This window comes from Ornithorhynchus anatinus, chromosome 16, assembly GCF_004115215.2.
Source record: "Ornithorhynchus anatinus isolate Pmale09 chromosome 16, mOrnAna1.pri.v4, whole genome shotgun sequence".
Taxonomy (NCBI): Eukaryota; Metazoa; Chordata; class Mammalia; order Monotremata; family Ornithorhynchidae; genus Ornithorhynchus; species Ornithorhynchus anatinus.
In genome coordinates this window covers 22915381-22936971 of record NC_041743.1, presented here as the reverse complement: position 1 = coordinate 22936971, position 21591 = coordinate 22915381, and the positions used below count along the sequence as shown (strand labels likewise).

Below are 21591 nucleotides of genomic sequence, written 5' to 3'. Positions count from 1 at the left end.
AATTCTGGCACATCAGATTTTACTTGTCCCTCTTTCTCCGTTCCCTGTACATGCTAAGATTTTCTGACTATAATACTATCCTCATTATCAAAAAAAAAATGTTCACATGCAATGATATTCTTGAGCCAAAAATGGACTATATAACACAAAAAGATCTTCCTAAGTGATCTTCTTAAGAAAGGAACAGAAGATTACTATTAAAACAAATCTCTGCAAAGAATCCAATTTTTTTGGATCGAGTTAAATACTTCCTTTAAAATGAATTTCTTTATCATTTGGAGTTCACAAACAATTTCAGCAGTAGGAATCTTACTCACCAACAACATCAAGGTGATATGTGTGATTGATGGAGCCATATTCATTTTCTACTACACATGTATAATTTCCTTTATCAGATGGCACCACACTTTCCATAATGAGACTCCAGTGCTGGTTTCGTACCTGGAAGGATTAGAATGAAAACCATTTAAAAAGCATAGTTCTGCATATACCTTTCTTTCCACATGAAAGCATGCAGTCACATAAACCATATTATATGTTTCTTATTTAATTGACTGTTCAGAAATGAGATAGATGAAAACCATTCTAGTTTTGACATAAACTTGTGTTCATAACTCTTGGCAGAATTCAAAATTAAATTGAAGGGGGCATATTCCCCAGTATTCGATGTTGGGGAAACACCGATGGGTATGAGGCTGTAGTTCTGAAGCAGATGTTTGACCATGGTGACATAAGAGAGTAGAGTGGGCATTTAGATTACGTCTTTGCCTAAGTTACTGAGACCAATATCCACATGAAGAACACGTCGGGGAGAATGGGAAATTCACTGCAACAACAACGAAAGATTCTCACCAGGTCTTAGACTGGGAGACTAATAAAAATGTTAATAGCTGATGTATTTCTTCAGTATCTGCTAATCACTGAGGTACAGTGCTTATTATCAAATCAGACACAGCCCCTGTCCCACATGGGGCTCCCCCAGATGGGAGAACCAATTTTAAATGCCCATTTCATGGGTGAGAAATCTGAGGCACAGAGAAGTCAAGTGACTTGCCCACAGTCACATAGCAGGCAAGGGGTTTCCTGGAAATGAGTATCCCATAACTGCTCAGGATCGTATATTTCTGAGTGATCTAGAAACATGCCTTTTGAACCCTCTACCTAGTCTCATTTCTACTCTAACAAAAACTCCAGGCCAATAGGTAGCCCAGGTATATGGGAAGTAGTATGGTCTAGTGGAAAGAGCATGGGCCTGGACAAGGGTTCTAATTCCAGCTCAGCCACGTGTTTGCTCTGTGACTTTGGGCAAGTCATCTCACTTCTCTGTGCCTCAGTTATCTCAACTGTAAAATGGGGATGAAGACTGTGACCCTCATGTGGGAGAGGGACTGTATCCAAACTGATTACCTTATATCTACTCTAGTGCTTAGAACAGTGCTTGGCACATAATACCACAATTATTATGATTATGATTATTATTAGCAGTAGCATTAATGGTATTCAGTCGCTGATAATAATGTTACTTGTTCTGGGCTTACTATGTGCTAAGCACTTTGGCAGATACAATATATAATAATGGTGGTATTTGTTAAGCACTTACTATGTGCAAAGCACTGTTCTAAGCACTGGGGGGATATAAGGTGATCAGGTTGTCCCTCATGGGGCTCACCGTTTTTAATCCCCATTTGACAGATGAGGTAACTGAAGCACAGAGAAGTTAAGTGACTTGCCCAAAGTCACACTGCTGGCAAGCAGCGGGGGTGGGATTCGAACCCATGACCTCTGACTCCCAAGCCCGGGCTTTTCCACTCAGCCACGCTGCTTCTCTATATATGTGGATATATGTGGATCAGACTCAGGGAGGGAATACAGGAAATAAAAATCATAATAATAATGGTATTTGTTAAGCACTTACAATGTAACATGCTCTGAACTAAGATAAACACACTGGACATGTCCCGGTCTCATTCAGGGTGCATAGCAGACTATGGGGAAGACAGACAGGTATTGAATCCCCATTTTACAGTTAAGGAAACTGAGGCACAGAGAAGTTAAATGGCTTGTCAATGGCCACACAGCCAGCACACAATGGCAGAGATGGGATTTAAATCCAGACCCCCTGACTTCTAAGCCCATGCTCTTTACACTGAACTACAGAGTTTCTCTTGAGTTGTATGAACGATCCCTCAGAGGTGTCTCGAGGTAAAATAAATGATACATTCTCTATGGCAACGTGTGGAGGGAACATGGCACACTGTTTGAACCCTCAAGGGTGTAAAAGGATAGCCCTTCCTGCACCTTAGGTTGCCATTCATCCCTAAGCACTGCCCGCTCCTCCCATCCAAACCCTGCCCGGGTTGAAGGACCAGCTCCAGTGCAGAGGCATTAGAAACCATAAGTGGGTGGTCCAGTCAGGGCCATGCCCTAAATAGAGCTCAACCTCCACAATCCCTACCAGATCATTATCTCCTTCCTAGTGACCCCCTCCTGCTTCTAGAAATCTGTAAGAATTCCCACCGCTGCTTCCCACAAAGGCTGTTGGCTGTTAGATCCCCTAATGGCCCCTTAAAGTAATCTGGATTCCAATTACAGAAGGACCATGGCCCCCTTTGCCAAAAAACTAGCTATCAAACATTTATCATCCTTAAAGATAAAAAGTGAAATGCATACAAACCACTCAATTCTAATTTTTACAATGTCAAAAAGCACCCCAAATTAAGGCTGTTTTGTAAACACAAGTGAAATGAGAATGGGTCACACCTGTACCTTTTCAATATTTACAAACATTCCCAAATTTAAATGAGGCATGATCTTTCATTATTTATCAATATGTTTTAAAACTCATTAAATGCTTCTATCAAAGGTAATCAGTTCCTGAAAGCCTATTTGAGATACACTACTTTGCAGTCATTGAAAACAAACACTCGACACCTAGGAAACTATAATCTAAACTGCTTGGGGCATTTCAGTAGACTTACTGAATGTTAATTCAAGCAGAATATTCTTGCCTGACTCGCATCAAAGTGATGATTCAGAAAAAAAAGATCCAGAAAGCTAAACAGTGAGTCAGAAAACTAAATCAGAGATAATGTAAAATCATGTAGAGAATATCATTTTATAAAAGCATGTGTATTAAACCTATCTATGGATGGAACAGTTGTCAATTTAAAAAAACAACAGCAGCAATTACCCTGACATGCTAGGATAGCGAGAGATTACATCTGCAAATTATTCCCACAACTATTTTAACTTAATCCTGTCAGATCTAAACAAACCACTATTGCAGATTAGGGTAATTACTGTAGAGGTCAAGGACAGCATCAGAGCCAGCCACAGATGCTGACTTTCAGGGAGTCCCTGGAAATGAAGATTTGATTCATTACTCTCATTCTGTTTTGGGAAAAACTGAAGAGAATTCATGGCGTTTCCTACCTAAATTACTTCAGCTCTGCTGGACAGAAGGACTGTTTTGACCATCCCCAAGGTTTGAGTTTCTGAAGGCACTTTACACCTCTGAAACTTTTCTGGATCTACAATGACCTGTTTATGACATCATGTCAGGTGGAGAAATTCAGAGTGAGATCTAAGCTATCACCCATCCCTGTTACAGAATGCTCTGCCTAGAAGAATGAAGAATTGGATGAGAACTCAGCAAACCTAGTTGTGAGTCTCAACTTGGCAATGAGGACAAATGGGGATCAGTTTCATTTCTGGGCCCTAGGCCTGCATACTTCGGGGACAACCTGAATTCAGTGAGGATTCTATTAACTCTCCAGCATGTTCCTTTAGAGAAAATCAAAATTGTTCCATCCAAGCTCTTGAAAGACAAGAACTAGAATAGCCCTTCGCACCTCACTTCATGACTCTCAAAGAACTTCCAAGCCTTAGTAAGAGAAAAATATATGAGGAAAGATATAGTTTTCTCCAAATAAACTTCAATATAACCTATGTTTTAAAATAAGCTGAAATTGATTGCTAACTATTCCTCCTTGAGTCACCATGAAGGGTGATGCTTGGTCCTTTCGATGTTCATCCCTGCTGGTTAATGGCTTTAATAATGTTGGTATTTGTTAAGCGCTTACTATGTGCAGAGCACTGTTCTAAACGCTGGGGTACATAGAGGGGAATCAGGTTGTCCCACGTGGGGCTCACAGTCTTAATCCCCATTTTACAGATGAGGTAACTGAGGCACAGAGAAGTGAAGTGACTTGCCCACAGTCACACAGCTGACAAGTGGCAGAGGTGGGATTCGAACTCATGACCTAAATTAATAACAATAACTGTGGTATTTGTTAAACCCTTACGATGTGCCAAGCACTAAGCAGTAGGGTAGATATGAGATAATCAGGTTGGACACAGTCCCTGTCCTATGTAGGGCTCACTGCCTTATGGGAAGTGAGGAAAGCTATTGAATCCCCATTTCAAAGATGACAAAACTGAGGCCCAAAGAAATTAAGTGATTTGCCCAAGATCCCATAATAGGCAAGTGGCAGAGAAGAATTAGAACCCAGGTCCTGAGACACTAAGTCCCACTGCTTCTTGTAACTCCCGACGGCTGGGATCTCTTGCCACAGGGGTCTCCCAACCAACGAGATTCCCACATTTCTCTTGGAGCTGACGAATCATGGAGTATTGTCAAGCACTCGCATTTGCCTGGATCCCGACCCTGCTGGGGAAGAAAACCTGCTTTCAGAGACACTGTTTCCCCACCCTCCAGGTCCACCAAGTCTAACCCTGAAGGACAGTAGGTAAAGGATGAAAGTGAAGGTGAAGGTTGGGAGCTGATGCATATCTGGGTTCCTGGCCCTCCACTCTACAGCCACAGGGCTTGAATCTCCAACTAGCTCAGATTATAGCTCTGCTCCACTGAAAATATTCAGGTCTTTGAACTGCATTCAAATGTCATTCCCATAAGCCTCAATCATCCTTTTCTGGACACTGTCCCAACTATCAATGTCTTTCTTGAGCATGGATCCTACTCTGGCACGCTGACCATTACTTTCCTTAGCCGAAGACATTAAGCCTTGGCATATATGACTCAATAGATCTTGGCCTTTTTTTAACATCCCAGCATGTGGCAGGCCTGTATCTAGTCTGCTATCCATTATCACATCTCATTCTTTCTTTTCTTGGTATTGCTGCATTCCATTCAACTTCCCATTGTTAGAACACCCAAGGACAAAAATATTGACTTCCACTACTGAGTCAGCCTGAGAGCGAAGAGGTTAATATTTAGAAAATGCTTTTAAGATGATGAATACTTTTACAATACAGGGCACATTTTTGTTCTTTAGAATCCTTGAGTTACCAATTTGACCCCCTAGGCAGCTCTACTAATATTTACATTGGGCTTAGGTCAGTAGGCTCCTTTTTGATTCCTGGATACTCAAATCCAGATTTCTGAGTCACAGTTGCACTCAATGGTGTACCCTGTCAGCTAAAAGACAAGGCTTCTCGCACAGAAACTGAGCTTCTATTGCTAACCGGCCTCAGTGAAGGGAATGAATTTTAACTTCGTAAAGATGGGAAAAGAGGACCACAAAAGGAAACCATTTTTCTTCTGATTTGGCAGTCGTTCTTCCTACAACCAAGAGTATGTTGAACATTGACAGAGCAAGATCGGTTCATCCTTTTAGAAATCACTGACTTAGCTACTCATTTCTCCCCACTACTGACCATACCGCTCCCTCTCTCCACCTCTGTTTAACTTTCCCTCCCAAAGGTAGGCCAGGGAATGCCCTCACCACATGTACAATAGGTATTTATCTTGTACCGCCACATCATACCCACTAAAGACAGAATCTCACCATCCACGGGATTATCGGAGTGAACTAGTGGAGAGAAGACGCGGATTCTCATCTCAGCTCTTCCATTTACCTACTGTATGACCTTCAGCTAGTAACTTAACATCTCTGTGCCTCAGTTTCCTCATGGCAAAATAGCATTTAAGTACCTGCTCTCCTTCTCCCTTAGATGGTGAGGCTCATGCATGGCCAAGTGGAAAGAGCACAGGTCTGGGAATCAGAAGGTCATGGGTTCTAATCCTGGCTCCCTCCCCCAATGTCTGCTGTGTGACCTTGGGCAAGTCACTTCACTTCTTCATGCCTCAGCTACCTCATCTGTAAAATGTGGATTATGACTGTGAGCCCCACGTGGGACAGGGACTGTGTTCAGCTGGATTTGCTTATATCCACCCCAGCGCTTAGTACAGTGGCTGGCACATAGTAAGCACTTAACAAATGCCATCATTAATTAATGTGGGACAAGGACTGTCTCTGACCTGAATATCTTGTATTTACCTCAAGGTTAGTGGAGTGTTTAGCACAGAGTAGGTACTTAACAAATACAATAATTATTGTATGCAGGGCATCTCTCTCACTCTTTATCTCTCTATATATCTATGCATCTATATACTTATATAGTAACAGATATATATGCACCCATTGATAGGTATTTAAAATTGTATTTTAATATGAATATTATATGATCTCTGTCTTGAGCAGAGATCTGCCTCTCTAGACTGTGAGCTCCTTGTGGGCGCACAGTAAGCGTGCAATGAATACCACAGATTGATCAATTGTTTGATCAGCATCTTGCAAAACTCCACTAAACGTGAATTTGTTTTTCTGCTTCATCTCCCGGTTATTATTCTGACATGGACTGTAATAGATCCCGGAGTAATCCTTAGAATGTAAACTGACTGAGGGCAGGAGAACTCCCCTGTGCCAAAATATGTTGTCAGGTCATCACAATTTTGATCTGTTACGCTTGTGCTGTGATTCATGAGAGCAGTGACCACTGATTGATTGATTGATTAATTTTTACTGGTTACTGGTTACAGTTTTTTTTACCAGTTTCAAAGCCCAAAGTTTATGACTCGTGGCAGGAATGGGCAGAGAGATTCAAATGTTAGTCATTTCCATATTGGCTTTCATTTTTGAAATGTCGAGTAGTTATGATTTATATTTAATTATTTATATAAAAATATGTGGGAGCCTTAGAAATTCTTCAGGCACTTTTAAAGCTTCTTTCCACTTAACCGAATTCAAAACCCTCTGTGTAAAATGAAGGAATATGTAAACACCAGCCTAGGCCATTTTGGAAACACATTTTTCCAAATAAAATTCTGCCCTTTGAACTAAAAGACCCTGCTAAACCAAGAGATTGTTCCCAACACTGAGGTTTACTTTGCAGATCTTAACTTTTAAACCCTGACGTGCCTGAAACTGATACCAGCCAAAATAGTCTTCCTTTTAACAGTGCACATAATTTTCAGTTCCACCTTGATTGTATTAATCAAACCCTAAATTAATGCTAGATATTAAAATCCCCACTGCAGTTTTCACTAGCTAGGCCCCTGGCAAAAGAAGAATTGCCATCCAAGGTTCAACAGCAACAAAGTACATCAATGAAGTCATTAAATGTCATTACCATAAATTCTTGATTCTATAAAATCATGAAGTTAATAGAAAATCTCTTAATGTGGTCATTCCTAATGAATGGGAATTGTCCTGCTATCAGTGTGTTTGCAAGACCTGAACTTAGGTGCGTAAAATGGGCTGTGAACCCCTATCTTATCAAAATTCAGATGGAAGTAAATACCTGTTAATGCTTAAACAGTAACAACCAATATAAGTGAATTTGTTTTCTAGATGTGAACAGGCTCTGGTGCAAGGCTCTGGTGACAGAAATCATTCGCTTCAGCAAATACACTGGTGTTTCTGACAGGGTGGGGAAAATATCACCAAAGTCCTACGTGGTCTTTCATCGGGTTTCCTCTATCAATCAGTGACATTTCTTGAGTGCTTTCTGTGTGCAGAACACTGTACTAAGCGCTTGAGCGAGTACAATATAACAGTTTCCTCTTGCTGAGATTTCCTCCCTGCAGCGGAAACCCTGTCTTCTAGAGGCTCTGAGCTGGGGAAAGATAGGTTAGAAAGCCCATTTCAGTTTAAAAACTGAGTCAGATAGGGAAAGAGGCTTGTCTTTTCTGTATATTCCTGGGTATTCTGACTTCACGGCTTACCGGTCAGACTTCCCGAGACAACCTCTATATTCTTCCAAAAATCAATTCAATTTCAAATTTTCCTGGGCAAGGTAGTAAATTTTTTCTTATTCCTACCTGATATCATACTGAGGGGAAAGGAAGTCACTGGAATTATGGAACATCAGAACTTCAGATTATACTTCTCTCAGAGCTATTTACTGAATGACTTATTTGTGCAGGCCACTATACTAGGTGCTTGTTGAGAATACACTGCAAGACAGAGCCCGGACCCTTTAGGAGTTTGTCAGTCAACCATTCAAGATATTTACTGAGTGCTTACTGTGTGCCAAGCCCTGTACTAAGCACTTGTGAGAGTACAGTAGAGCACGAACTTACAATTTAATAATGATAGTAATAATAATTATAGCATCTGTTAAGCCCTTACTATGTGGCGAGCACTGTACTAAGCGCTGGGATGAATACAAGCAAATCAGGTTGGAGAAAGTCCCTTTCCCAGGTGACACTCACAGAATCAATCCCCATTTTACAGATGAGGGAACAGAGGCCCGGAGAAGCTAAGTGACTTGGCCAAAGTCACACAGCAGACAAGTAGAGGAGCCAAAATTAGAACCCAGGTCCTTCTGACTCTCAGGCCCGTGTTCTATCCACCTCATCATGCTGCTTCTCCAAGAACAATCTAGAGGGATCTTACAGTCTGAGTTTACACTAAAATTAAGAGAAAGACTAGAGAGTAGACAAACTTAAAACTGAAGAACATATTATTTATCGGGGAGGATATCGTTTCTCATCACCTATTGTAATCTCCTTTGGGGCTCATTAGGAAATGTACATGGAAAAGAAAACGAAGCAAGTCTGACAGTAGACTCTTGGTGTGTGTCATGTGTGAGTTGCACTTCATTGAGCTGCTTTGACAATACTTAATGAAAGATCTTTGGTTTCAACTGGACACTAGCCTCCTTTAAGGCCCTCGCACCAAGGGACTGGTACACGGGAAACTATTTTAAAGTCATGATGGCAGAAGGAGGGAGAGCCTTCAAAATGGAAGGAGGGTAGAGCAGGAGATAGTGGGGGAAGATAAGGGGTAGATTATCTGGCCACAAGCCAAGGTCACCAGGGAAAGATCACATGTCCACTTAACTTCTGATGAATATAACTTGGCTATCCTACTGTGCCACCTCTCTGATTCATCAGAAACCCATTAATATGAATAATATAACTCATCTGTACCCAATTCTGGGTAAGCGTACTCTCCCAAATGCTTATTATAGTGCTCTGCGCACAGTAAGCACTCAATAAATACCACTGATTGAGTGTTAATTTTTATAAAAATTGTTCCATTTTTCTTATAAGAAAATTGTTTACCATATTTCAGCCTAAGACGTAGTTTTCCTGAACCAACTCTGTTGAAAGTCCGAGGATTGCCTGCATTGCTTTTATTGCAATAGGTTTACTTTTGGGGGGGGGGGGTGAGGTGGTACAACATGCTGCTTAATTCTGTCATGCTACATGAGCTCGGCATACCTTCTGATGCTACCAGTACAGCCTTATTTCTTGTATGAGAGGCAGCCTGGCCTAGTGGAAAGAGCAAATGACTCTACGAGAAGAGATCTGAGAAGGAAACACATTCTTGCCACTCGACTGCTATGTGACCATGGTCAAGTCACTCGGAGCCTCAGTTTCTTCATCTGTAAAATGGGGATTGAATACCTCCCTCCCTCTTGGACCATAAGCTCCAGGTGGAACAGGAGCTGAAAGAGCCCGGGCTTGGGAGTCAGATGTCCTGGGTTCGAATCCCAACTCTGCCACTTGTCAGCTGTGTGACTGTGGGCAAATCACTTCGCTTCTCTGGGCCTCAGTTCCCTCATCTGTAAAATGGGGATGAAGACTGTGAGCCTCATGTGGGACAACCTGATTATCCTGTATTTACCTCAGAGCTTAGAACAGTGCTCTGCACATAGTAAGCACTTAACAAATACCAATATTATTATTATAATACCGCTGAGCTACCTCAGTGTTTAATAAAGCCATCATTATAATGATGGCAAAGCCCCACATGGGAAGAAAGCTCAATTATGCTGTGATACACTATCTTAGTGCAGAAGCAGTAATTGTGTAGGCAGCTGGAGTCACAAGGCAGGTTTCTATCTGGGCGTGAAAAAGACTGATGACTGTTGCTACCGGGTGGCCACGGGTGGGTGTTTGGGGTCATCTGGGTAGATTAGAAGGAAATAATATTAGGACACCTGCAATAATAGCCAGTGTCTTTAGATCAACAGCAAAGACATGAAAACTGTGTCTACTAGGGTCCTCTTTATGATCTCTATTCATAGGGGCTACAGAGAAATCGGAAAAATCTCTGGCGGAGGTTGGATTTGGGTTTTATTGAGAGGCTCTCCCTTCTATTTAGACTGTGAGCCCCATGTGAGACAGGGACTGTGTCCAGCCTGATTAATTCCTACCTGTCCCAGAGCTTAGTCCAGTGTTAGACACATAATAAGCGCTTAACAAATGTTACCATGATGATAATATTAATAATACTAAATACTATGTTACAATAAGCTGTTCTTAAATAACTCATGCGTGATTTATTTTAAAACACACCGTGCCTCAGTGGTGCGTTTGTGTGTCGGGGGGAGATTTTTCCTTTAAATAATCAGATCAGCTCTTTTGAACATTAGGATGTGAAGTCAAATGAGACCTCTCTGGAACCCTAATTTACTAATTGGGATTGTTGATCATTAGAGAAAACAGAGGTTAAGGATGTGGAGAATCATTTCTTTTCTCTGCGTTTTTCTGTGGTTAAACTGCCCAGACTTAAATTTTTACATTTTTCTATGGCTAGGTACAAAACTGCCTCTTAAAAAAATAAGATCCTGGATTTAGGGGGGAAAAATTGCACCCACATCTTGGTGTTTATCCGGCTTATTCTTTCCAAGTCCGACTTAGGCGACCAGGCACAGGCTACTGGCTAGATAGGCATCTATGTACTTGTAGCCACATCTCTGCCAGCAAAAGGGCTTTTTGAAATTGATTGCTGTCAATCTGTTTTAGGGAAGACTGTCTGTGGGGGATGGTCAGACCTCTTCATTGAAATGGAATGCAGAGTCACAACAATGTCCCATTGGCTATTTTAAATGAAAAGGCCTTTCTGTTACACTGCACATTTGGATTCATGTTTTCTTAATTGGGCTCATTTTTTCAATGCCTCCAAGAGAGCTGTAAGGCCATGGACGGTGGCCAACGCAACACTCCCATAAAAGGTGGAAGGTGAGAGGCAGCTGCACCATCGTAACTCAACCACGGTTTATGTAATAAGCAAGATTATAAAGAAATGCCTGAAAAAATAGCCAATGTTTGTTTATGGAAACAGAAACAGTCTTGCTTTCTTTCCATGTGAGTTGGGGAAAACTTGATACGTTCTCTCCTCATTAAATGATGTTGCTGCAGGAAAAGGGAGAGAGTATATAAGAAGTCCTTGCAATTTGAAAACAAGCATACGCCTTTTGCTTTCGAACAGGCACCTGCACTAAAGTAAATTTTAAAAGTGCAGATTTTTGATAAATGCATTTTCTCTAGTCCATATGTTCACAATTTAAAAAATACAGGTAGTAGAGATAAGCACCCCACGCTCAACCTTGGTTTTCTTCTTGAATCTTGACCAAAAACATACCAGGAAAGAACAGCAATTGAAAAAAAATGCTGAATTCCCACTGTTCTTTTTCCCCACAAAAACTACATTTTCGGCGATCCTCACTTTGCCAACCCTCATAAGCACTAGATGAAGAAAACTTTGCTAGTGTCATATATAAGGAGGATTTCTTAGGCCCTCAGCTGAAGTCTGCCAGACACTCTGCTCCCATTACAAATGATCTACACTGGGCATGTCATGAGAGTCGAAGCCGTTATCTGTTTGGCATAATAAACAAGACTCGGCTCTATCAGGACATGTGTTTTCCTTCTGCGCTCCAGCTAGAACACAATGGCAGAATTAGGTATCTTTCTCCTGGCAGCATGAGCCTTTCTGGATCCAGCGTGACTCGGTATCAGAGGAAATGGTTGTGAGAACTGTGTGGAGTCGAACACAACAATCCCACTTTTCCTTCTTGCAAGGACCTGGCCCCCAACTTGTATTTACTCGTGCCAAAGTTGTGAATTTTTACCAGTTCAACAGCTGCTTAATCCAGGCTTGCAAAAGCCCATTGCTTGGGTGAACAATAAAGAATGCAGTATGAATTTATTTTACTACCTTAGCAGACTGATCCTTTTTTGAAAACTTTTTTTACATCAGCTTGCACTGATTAGCAGAATTCGCTAACCACTAGTGCTCTTTCAAGGTTGGGAAAAATCAAGGGGCTTGAAGTCTATTGCCTGGAAGTGCAGGGAAGGCATGTAATTGGGTCTAAAAGGTGGTTAGACTCTATGTTCAAGTTATCCTGTCTTGATGCCAGTTGGTGGCTCAACTAAACCCTCTATTACTCAATCTGGAAGAATTGATGATGCGATGATTCTTGCAATCTAACTTTACAATTTCTAGGGGGATGAACAAAAGAATGTGGAAGTGAAAACAGCTCTCTGGCCACTGCCCCGAAAGGTGCTTGCCATGTCCCCAGATCAAGGTCACTCTTCCAACGTATTTAATTTTTATAATAAATACCAAAGTGTATTCAGATTGTTATGAAGAATAATGGTCCTATCTTTTAATTTCTTTACTCTGAGAATTTCTTAAGATAGTCGACAGAAGCAGCGTGGCTTAGTGGCGAGAGCACGGGCTTGGGAATCGGAGGATGTGGGTTCTAATCCCAGCTCTGCCACTTGACTGCTGTGTGACTTTGGGAAAACCACTTAACTTCTCTGTGCCTTGGTTTCCTCATCTGTAAAATGGGGATTAAGACTGTGAGCCTTACGTGATTACCCTGTAACTACCCCAGTGCTTAGAACAGTGCTTGGCACATAGTAAGCGCTTAACAAATACCATCATTATTATTTATTATAGTTAAAATGTCTTTAGTCTCTGAAGATGAGAGTTCTTCAAAATGCACTGATTCCACTTGTTAAAAACACTATCAAGCCACCTAACAGTGGATAATAATAATAATAATAACGATGGCATTTGTTACGCGCTTACTATGTACCAAGCACTCTAAGCGCTGGCTATGTTCCCAACAGAGGGCAATAATTATTTTGACCCTGGGATGGGTGTTAAGTGGAGAGGAATGGAACAGTTCTGGCATCAGCCTAACTTCTCGGTGCCTCCGTTACTTCAACTATAAAATGGGGATAAAAAATTATGGTAGTGGTCAAGCTCTTAACTGTGTGCCAGGCACTGTACTAAACACTGTATAAGAGTGTGGACCCCATGTGGGACAGGGACTGTGTTCAACCTGATTAACTTGTACCTACCCCAGCACTTAGAACAGTGCTTATCAAATAGTAAGCACTTAAGCCCCATGAGGGACAGAGACTGTGTCCAACTCGATCTGCTTGTATCCACCCCAGGGTTTAGTACAGCACCTGATACATAGTAAGTGTTTAACAAATACTACAAATATTATTAACAAGTACCATATTTATAATTTTTATCTTATATGTACCTCAGCCCTTAGAACAGTGCTTGGCACATAGTAAGTGCTTAACAAGTATCGTAATTATTATTATTGTTGTCATTATCATGCTGATGTCAACATGATGGTTGTGTGACAACACAGCTTCAAACCCACCTTCCTCCAGTGCTGTGGACTTGACAATGTTGAGCAAAGTAGCTTTACAAGCCCAGATTGACAAATTTTCATCTCGAGTGTGGGAGTAAAACGGGGTGGGGATTTTAGATGGTACGCATAATGGGAGCTAGAAATGAATGAACAGGCTGGAACGCCACCATTTGGGGTTCGTCTGACCCCGACTGGAAGCTTCTACATCAGGGCAAAGACCTGAGATGAGCAGGGCAAAGAGTCCAATCCAAATAGGGTCCACAGCCTGATCAAAAGATAGGGAGAAAATTTCAAATGACTCCTTCAAAATGCACAGCCAAGTGGCCTTCCTCATGAGAGTTTAATGCATGGTGAATTCATGCGAGTCCCTGGTATGGGGTGGAAGGTGAATTAATTCTGGCCTCCTGAAGCTTCCTTGTAATAAGTAACAAATATTTCAATCCGATGCCTAATCCTAGACTATGCAATAATCATACCAAACCTAAGTAATTGCTACTAGACTTCTCAAACTCTGCTTTATGTTTCAGTTTTACAGACCATAAACTCCACAGAAAACAGGCTTTCAACTCCTGACCTTTATTTTATTAAAATCTCCAAAAGGAACAATGTGAACGGTGATTGTGCTTTAAATCAAACATGTCAACTATGACCTCTATCTTTTTTTTTTTTGAACTCTCTTTTCTCATAGTCTCAAATTCTGTAAATTGTTTTTTACATTTTTAGTCACACTGTAATGATTCAGGCTTCAAATCAGGGCCAATCTCTCACATTTGAGATTTGGCATCTCTTTGGAAAAGCAGCATGGCTTAATGAAAAGATCGCAGGCCTGAAAGCCAGGAGAACTGGGCGCTAATCCCGGCTCTGCCACTTGCCTGCTTGGGCAAGTCACTTTACTTCTCTGTCTCCAACTTACTTACCTGTAAAATGGGGATTCAGTATCTAGTCTCCCTCCCCCTGAGCCTGTGTCCCCCATGTGAGACAGCGATTGGGTCTGACCTGATTATTTAATACCTACTCCAATGCTTGGCACACAGAAAGAATTTAAGAAACACTAGTTTATTACTATTTTAAATGAGTTCAGAACACCTAATAGGGGAAATGCCCCTTCGGCAACTCACAAGAGAAATAAGATCGAGTGAATTTTGTGCCAGTGAAAAGATTGATCCTATATCTAACATTTAAGGTCACTGTAATGTCTGTGTACATTCAAGACTACTGACCTTTAAACACTAGTAAAAGGGCAATATTTACTTATTAATGATAATGCAAAAGAAATACATGTGGCTGCTCTCTAAACAGCCATGACAAACATAAAAGTTTACCTTATAACCACCAATGCGATGCTCTTGTTTAAATTCTTTTCCATTCTTTAACCATCTCATGCTTGGTATTGGGTTTCCCCCAGCAGGACAACGAAATTTGACTGTATTGGCTGCTGGGACAGCATGTAATCTCTTCTCCATCTTTTCAGTATTGGTCCAATATGGGGCTCCTGAGTCCAAAAATAAACACACACAAAAAATGAACAAACCTTCTCCACTAACCTGTAACGAACTTCCCAGATGGAGTTTCCACAAGATTTCTTATCAAAAAGACTGATTCATCTGAAGGCTACGGGAAAGACCTTTGAATGATACCATGGAAAACTCAATGAAATGAATGAGCATGGAGCAGACACAAGTTTGTTCAAGTTTATCAAGGAAGCCCAGAGCTGAGCTCTGTCACAGGACTGAGAAGCAGCTTGGCCTAGTGGAGAGAGAGCATGGCCTTGGGAGTCAGAAGGAGCTGGGTTTTAATCCTGGCTCTGCCAACTGCTTGCTGTGTGACCTTGGCCAAGTCACTTGGCCTCAGTTTCTTCAACTGTGAAATGGGGACGCCTGCTCTCCCTCCTACTTGGACTGTGAGCACCATTCCGGACACGGACTATGTTCAACCTAATTAACTTGTACCTATCCCAGTGCTTAGAATGGTGTTTGACACATAATAAGAGCTTACAAATAGCATAAAAAAGATCTTCCCATATATAAATTACACCGATACTTATTTTTCAAAAAGCATTCCTTTTTGAGAGCTGGGACCATATCTTTGTATTTCTTTTTTATTTTGTTAACGGTATTCTTTAAGCACTTATAGCGTTCCAGGCACTGTGCAAGATAATCAGGCTGGACCCAATCCATGTCCCACGTGGGGCTCACAGTCTTAATCCCCATTTTACAGCCAAGGTATCCGAGGCACAGTGAAGTTAATCAATCTGTCGTATTTACTGAGTGTTTACTGTGTGTGGAACACTGTATTAAGTGCTTGGGAGAGTACACTATAACAATAGAATAGACACATTCCCTGCCCAGAAGAGGCTTACAGTCTAGGGGACAAGTTTACAATTAAATGACTTGCCCCAGCTCAGACAGCAGCCTAGTGGCGTAGCTGGGATTAGTACTCAGGTCCTCTGACTCCCAGGCCCAGGCACTTTCCACTAGGCCGTGCTGCTTCTCCAAGACCCTACTATGCTATACTTAACCCATAGCATGTACTCAAAAAATGAAAAGTGATAATCTCTTAATTGGACATAAATCCCTATAGTAACTTCACCTTAAGACATATTTACATTATTCGTGCAGAGCCCAAACACAAATATGCCTAAGTTATTCAAAGTGCTACTAAAAACTAAGATACATATTAAATGCACATGCACCATCTGTAGTGAGAATATATTGTTGCTTAACTTTGTTCAAAGACCTTCTGAAATCACATCTCCTTCAGGAGGCCTTTCCCGATTAATTTCTCATCTCCCTCCCCCAAACTCTCCCCACTGCAGTGACCATTTCAGCATTTTCATGTGATCTAAGCAATCCTTCCCCCTACACCAATCTCTTAGTATTTTTGTACATATTTTTATAGACTATTACTCCTTCTTATCTATACTTAATTTTGGTGTCTGTCTCTCCCACTATATTGCAAACTCCTTAAGGAGAGGGATTATTTCTATGAACTCTATTGCACTCTCTAAAGTGCAATAATATTCTGTAACCTGTAACTGTTCAATGAATAATACTGATTGACTGATGGATTAAATATTCTTAGGTGAAACCCTCTGTCTAAACTATATTCCAAATCACTCCACCATTGTTCAAATGATAGTCTTGAAACACTGTAACTAAACCAACCTATCAATCAATCAACCAAAATATTTTCGAGAACCTAATGAATGCAGAGCACTATACTAAACATTTGGGAAAGTACAATAAAGAAAGGAAGGCCTTTCTAATATGAAAAAACCTCCCAGTTATGAATGAAGTTTTCATAAAGAAAAGTGCAGAACGTCTGGAGGATTTATTTTTCTTACATGAAAACCAAACATCCGCCTCTCAAATCAGCCCATGCTGACAGCTCAGTTAACAGCCAGCAGCAGTTTCCTGGGTAACGCAGAAATAGCTCATAAATGACTTTGTAAAATCTTCAGAAAACAAAAAGGTGCTTCTAACAATCCACCTTTCAGGTGATTAAAATTGGCTCTTCAGTTGTAATACTTATCTAAGGAAGAATACCACATTATATGCATTTGGCAACAAAAACACACTCATTTAATACTTCTTCCTCTTCCACTAAGCTACAGCAATCTCATGACAATTAATACGGCCTTTTTAATTTGTGGATTTAACCCTGAACTTTCCCCCATCAGTGTAAGAAAAGATGGATTTGGCTTCATGGTGAACAAGTTCCATTCCAGAGAGCCCACGCCATGGGGAATAGAAAAGCCATTGCAAATACAGAATAAGCAGTTGTATTCATTTTTTGGAACACTTTATCAAATTTGAAATTTATGACAGACTCATCTCTACTCCAACTGTAGAGATGTTTTTAATCCCATCTAAGGAAATACTAGGAGGAGAAGGAGCAGGGGTGGAGGAGAAGGGGAAGGAAGACAAAGAGCCTTATTAAGAGGCCTTATTAAAAGCCCAGCTCCTCCAAGAGGCCTTCCCTGATTAAGCTCTCATGTCCTATTTTCCCACTCTCTTCTGCATTACCCTTGCATTTATATTTGCCACCTTTATTCACCCCTCCCTCAACCCCTTAAAACTTACATATATCCCTTATTTATTTGTTTATATTAATATCTGTCTCCTCCTCTGGACTGTAAACTCACTGTGAACAGGAAATGTATCTACCAACTCTGTTGTATTGTACTCTCCCAAAAGCTTAATACAGTGCTTTGCATACAGTAAATGCTCAGTAAATATGATTGATGGATTGATTGAAAGAGGAGAAGGAAGAGCATTTATTGAGCAGCCATTTGGTGAGGTACACCATACTAGTCAGTCAATCAAACGTATTTATTGAGCATTTACTGTGTGCAGACCACTGTTCTAAGCATTTGGAAGAGTGCAAATTCATAATAGAACAAACATATTCCCTGCCCACAACGAGCTTACAGTCTAGAGGGGAAGTGCCCAATGTGATCACTTTTCTGCCCTTAAGGAGCCTGCACTCTAATGGATGATGCAAACATAAAGCTATTTATAACAAGAGAGGTTAAAAATAGATACATAAAGTGGACCTATGCGAATGCTAAGGAGTGTATAGATAAGTGCTAGAGTCAGCTGAAGGGCTGATATGGTTCAAGGTGCTGGGAAATCATTTGAAAAATGCATCAGAGGAGGTAGGATTTGGGAAAGCATTTAAATGTGGGGAGACCTGTTGTCTGTCTAATGTGGGAGAGAGGAAGTTCCAAGCAAGTAGAGGCTGGAGAGTCAAGAGTGAGGTGAGGTAAAACTGGAAGGTTGCCATGGGAGTGATGAAGGTAGCAAACTGGGGAAATGAATTCTAATCTGGGTTCTTGAAGGCAAGAGGGAGAACCCACTTTAGAATATGTGCCATTTACTGAGCACCTACTGGGGGAAGAGCACTGTAAGAAGTGCTTGGGGGAGTAAATATAATGGAGTTGGTAGACACCCTTTCCTGCCCACTATGAGTTTACAGTCTAGAGAGGGAGTTTACAGACTGTGTGACATTGGGTAAATCACTCAATATTCTGTGTGTCCATTTCCTCATCTGTAAAATGAAGATAAAAATACCTGTTCTCCATCACCTTTAGACTCTGAGTCCCATGTGGGACAAAGACTGTGCCTGATGTGCTTCTACTGTATCTACCCCAGTACAGTGTTCGGTGCAGACCATAATTATTCACTATTATTTATTAACAGAGAGGCAGGTTAGCACTGTGTCAGCAACCCTAAGTCCTGAGAGTGTTGAGAAGGAGGGAGTGGTCCACAGCATCCAAAGCAGCAAAAAAATCTAGGAGACTCAAGATGGAGCATATCAAGATGGAGCATAACCCTCTGGACATGGTTATAAGGCCAACATTGACCACCTTTATGTCTTGGTGGCATAAAGAGGTCAAAAGCTGGATCGCAGAGGGTTGAGAAGAGAACCCGCTGAGAGGAAACTATCGCAATGGGTGCATGCAACCCATTCAAAGAATAATAATTATTATTATTATGCTATTTGTTAAGTGCTATGTGCCAAGCACTGTTCTAAATGCTAGGGTAGACACAAGGTAAATAGGTTGTCCCCTGTGGGGCTCATAATCTTAATCTCCATTTTACAGATGAGGTAACTGAGGCTCAGAGAATTGAAGCAGCTTGCCCAAGGTCACTCAGCAGACAAGTGGCAGACCCACGTGCTCTGACTCCCAAGCCCATGCTCTTTCCACTAAGCCACGCTCTTTCTCTAGGAATGAGTCTAGTTGTCTTTATTGGTCTAAATTACCCAGATATTTAAAGTGCAACTGCCCAGTCAGCCAGTCAATCATATTTATTGAATGCTGTGTGCAGTACACTGTGCTAAGAGCTTGGGAGAGTACAATATAACAATAGAGAAGCAGCGTGGCTCAGTGGAAAGAGCACAGGCTTTGGAGTCAGAGGTCATGGGTTTGAATCCCGGCTCAGCTATTTGTCAGCTGTGTGACTTTGGGCAAGTCACTTAACTTCTCGGTGCCTCAGTTACCTCATCTGTAAAATGGGGATTAAGACTGTGAGCCCCACGTGGGACAACCTGATTCCCCTGTGTCTACCCCAGCGTTTAGAACAGTGCACGGCACATAGTAAGCGTTTAACAAATACCAACATTAACGTTAAACAGACACAATCCCTGCCAACAGTTTCAATTCCTATACATCTGTCCCTTTGGGTTATTTAAGAGTGTTTAAAGTTAACTAAAGAAGTTCTAAGGAGTATGCCAAAATATTCTGAGGAATGGACCTAGGCAGGAAAGGAAATGCATTTATAAACTAAACCTGAGGTCGTGTTTTCCTCTCACTGTATCTAGTCACTACACTGGATAGATCAAACAGATAGCACATGTTTGCAGCTCCAGCCTTTGAGATGGCGATGGGAAAGTATTCCTGGGTGCTGGCAACTGGAATGGTCTTGTGACTGAAGGTGGGGACTTCCATTGGCATGCCTGGCAATTAGCCACCTCCTTCAGGTGAAATGCCGAGCATCATATTAACTGCACCCATGAAATCTACTCACGACAAATAACAGCTGCCAATATGCTGAATATGTGTAGCTTCCATGGGTGAAAATTTAGATTCCTTCTATAGTACTAAGACAAAGCATCAATATGATAGAGGAAATGGAAACAGCTTAATGTCGAGGAATGATGACCTGCAGCCTGAATCGGGATATTTGAACTCTACTTAGTAGCTTTGAATTTAGAGTTCACAATTCACAGGGGGATGATTAACAGGCTTTCCTTCCCTGCATCGCTCTGGTTAGTTCACTCGATATTCACCAACTAGGCCCGCTATGTAAACCCTGGAAAGTGTTAATTCTGCAAAACAGCTCTGGTTTTTCACATCCAGGATTTCCTTCAGCTATCAACTTCACCATTAAAAAAATACCCAAGATACCAAAGGGAAGGAAACATTGAATTATTTTACAATGCTTTCTTCCTGAAATGAAGTATGGAATTTTCAGTGCTTAAAGCAGGTACAGAAAAATAACAGTATTTAAGATCAACTCTGTTTCATTTCCTTTATTAGTAGCCTTCACTACAAACCATCCACTACAAACTCTTGCATTCTTCAAATATTTATAGCTGCTCTGCTCTCAGAAAAGTGCTGTGACCCCTACAAAATTAAAATACAGCTAGATGCAGGGCAGATTGATTCTTTAATTAAATCCTACCTAAAAAGATTGTTTCAAAAGAAAGCCCGCAGAACAGTGTTACATATAAGAAGTGATTTTGTGTACAAAGAAGCAATCACACTTGGTTCTCCCATAACAGATGTTTTTACAATGTGTGTTGGAAAGGCTGCTGTTGGGGAATTAGGGAACAATCTTCCAACAATTCACACATTTTTGGATAGAACACAATGTGATGGGAGAAGATGCGGCTGTCCGCTTGTGCAGAGGAACAGTCAAGATGTAGATTTTCTCAAACGAGTTTTCCTGAATACAATTTATCAGGAGTGCAACCACCACGAATGTAGTTTTAAAACATTAACGAGCTCTAGAAACAGAGAAAATGTGCAGTGTTAGGGAAATGAGCAAGCAACCAAGAACTAATGAAATGTAAAATGTTCAGTAAGGAAATGTCAGAGTCAGAAATGAATATTAATATTATGAACCTTATCCTTTAAACAATTTTCTTGAAAAAAGATATGGGACTTAGACTCTATCTGATCATCTCGTATCTATTCCAGTGCTTGACACATAATAAAGACCTCCATTAAAATGACTTTTCCACAAAGTGCTTGGCACATACATAATATGACTTTTAAAATTTTACATTAAAATGAGCTTTCCACAAAAGGTGACTTCCCAGACAATCAACTTTAAATAGTTAAATCTGATGGAAAATATGCTCAGTGGA

The 21591-nt window shown here is 41.0% G+C and overlaps 1 protein-coding gene across 10 annotated transcripts in view; it reads right to left on the bottom strand.

Annotated features, from left to right (window-relative positions):
* FGFR2 (fibroblast growth factor receptor 2) overlaps positions 1 to 21591 on the bottom strand; it is a 123426-nt gene that overhangs the window by 63967 nt on the left and 37868 nt on the right. For all 10 annotated transcript variants that reach the window (XM_029080815.2, XM_029080810.2, XM_029080812.2 and 7 more), the window contains 2 exons: positions 15039 to 15208; positions 318 to 441 (listed from right to left, as the gene is read on the bottom strand). In XM_029080815.2, the coding sequence (XP_028936648.1) occupies positions 318 to 441; positions 15039 to 15208 (294 nt within the window). The remainder of the gene's footprint in view (positions 1 to 317; positions 442 to 15038; positions 15209 to 21591) is intronic.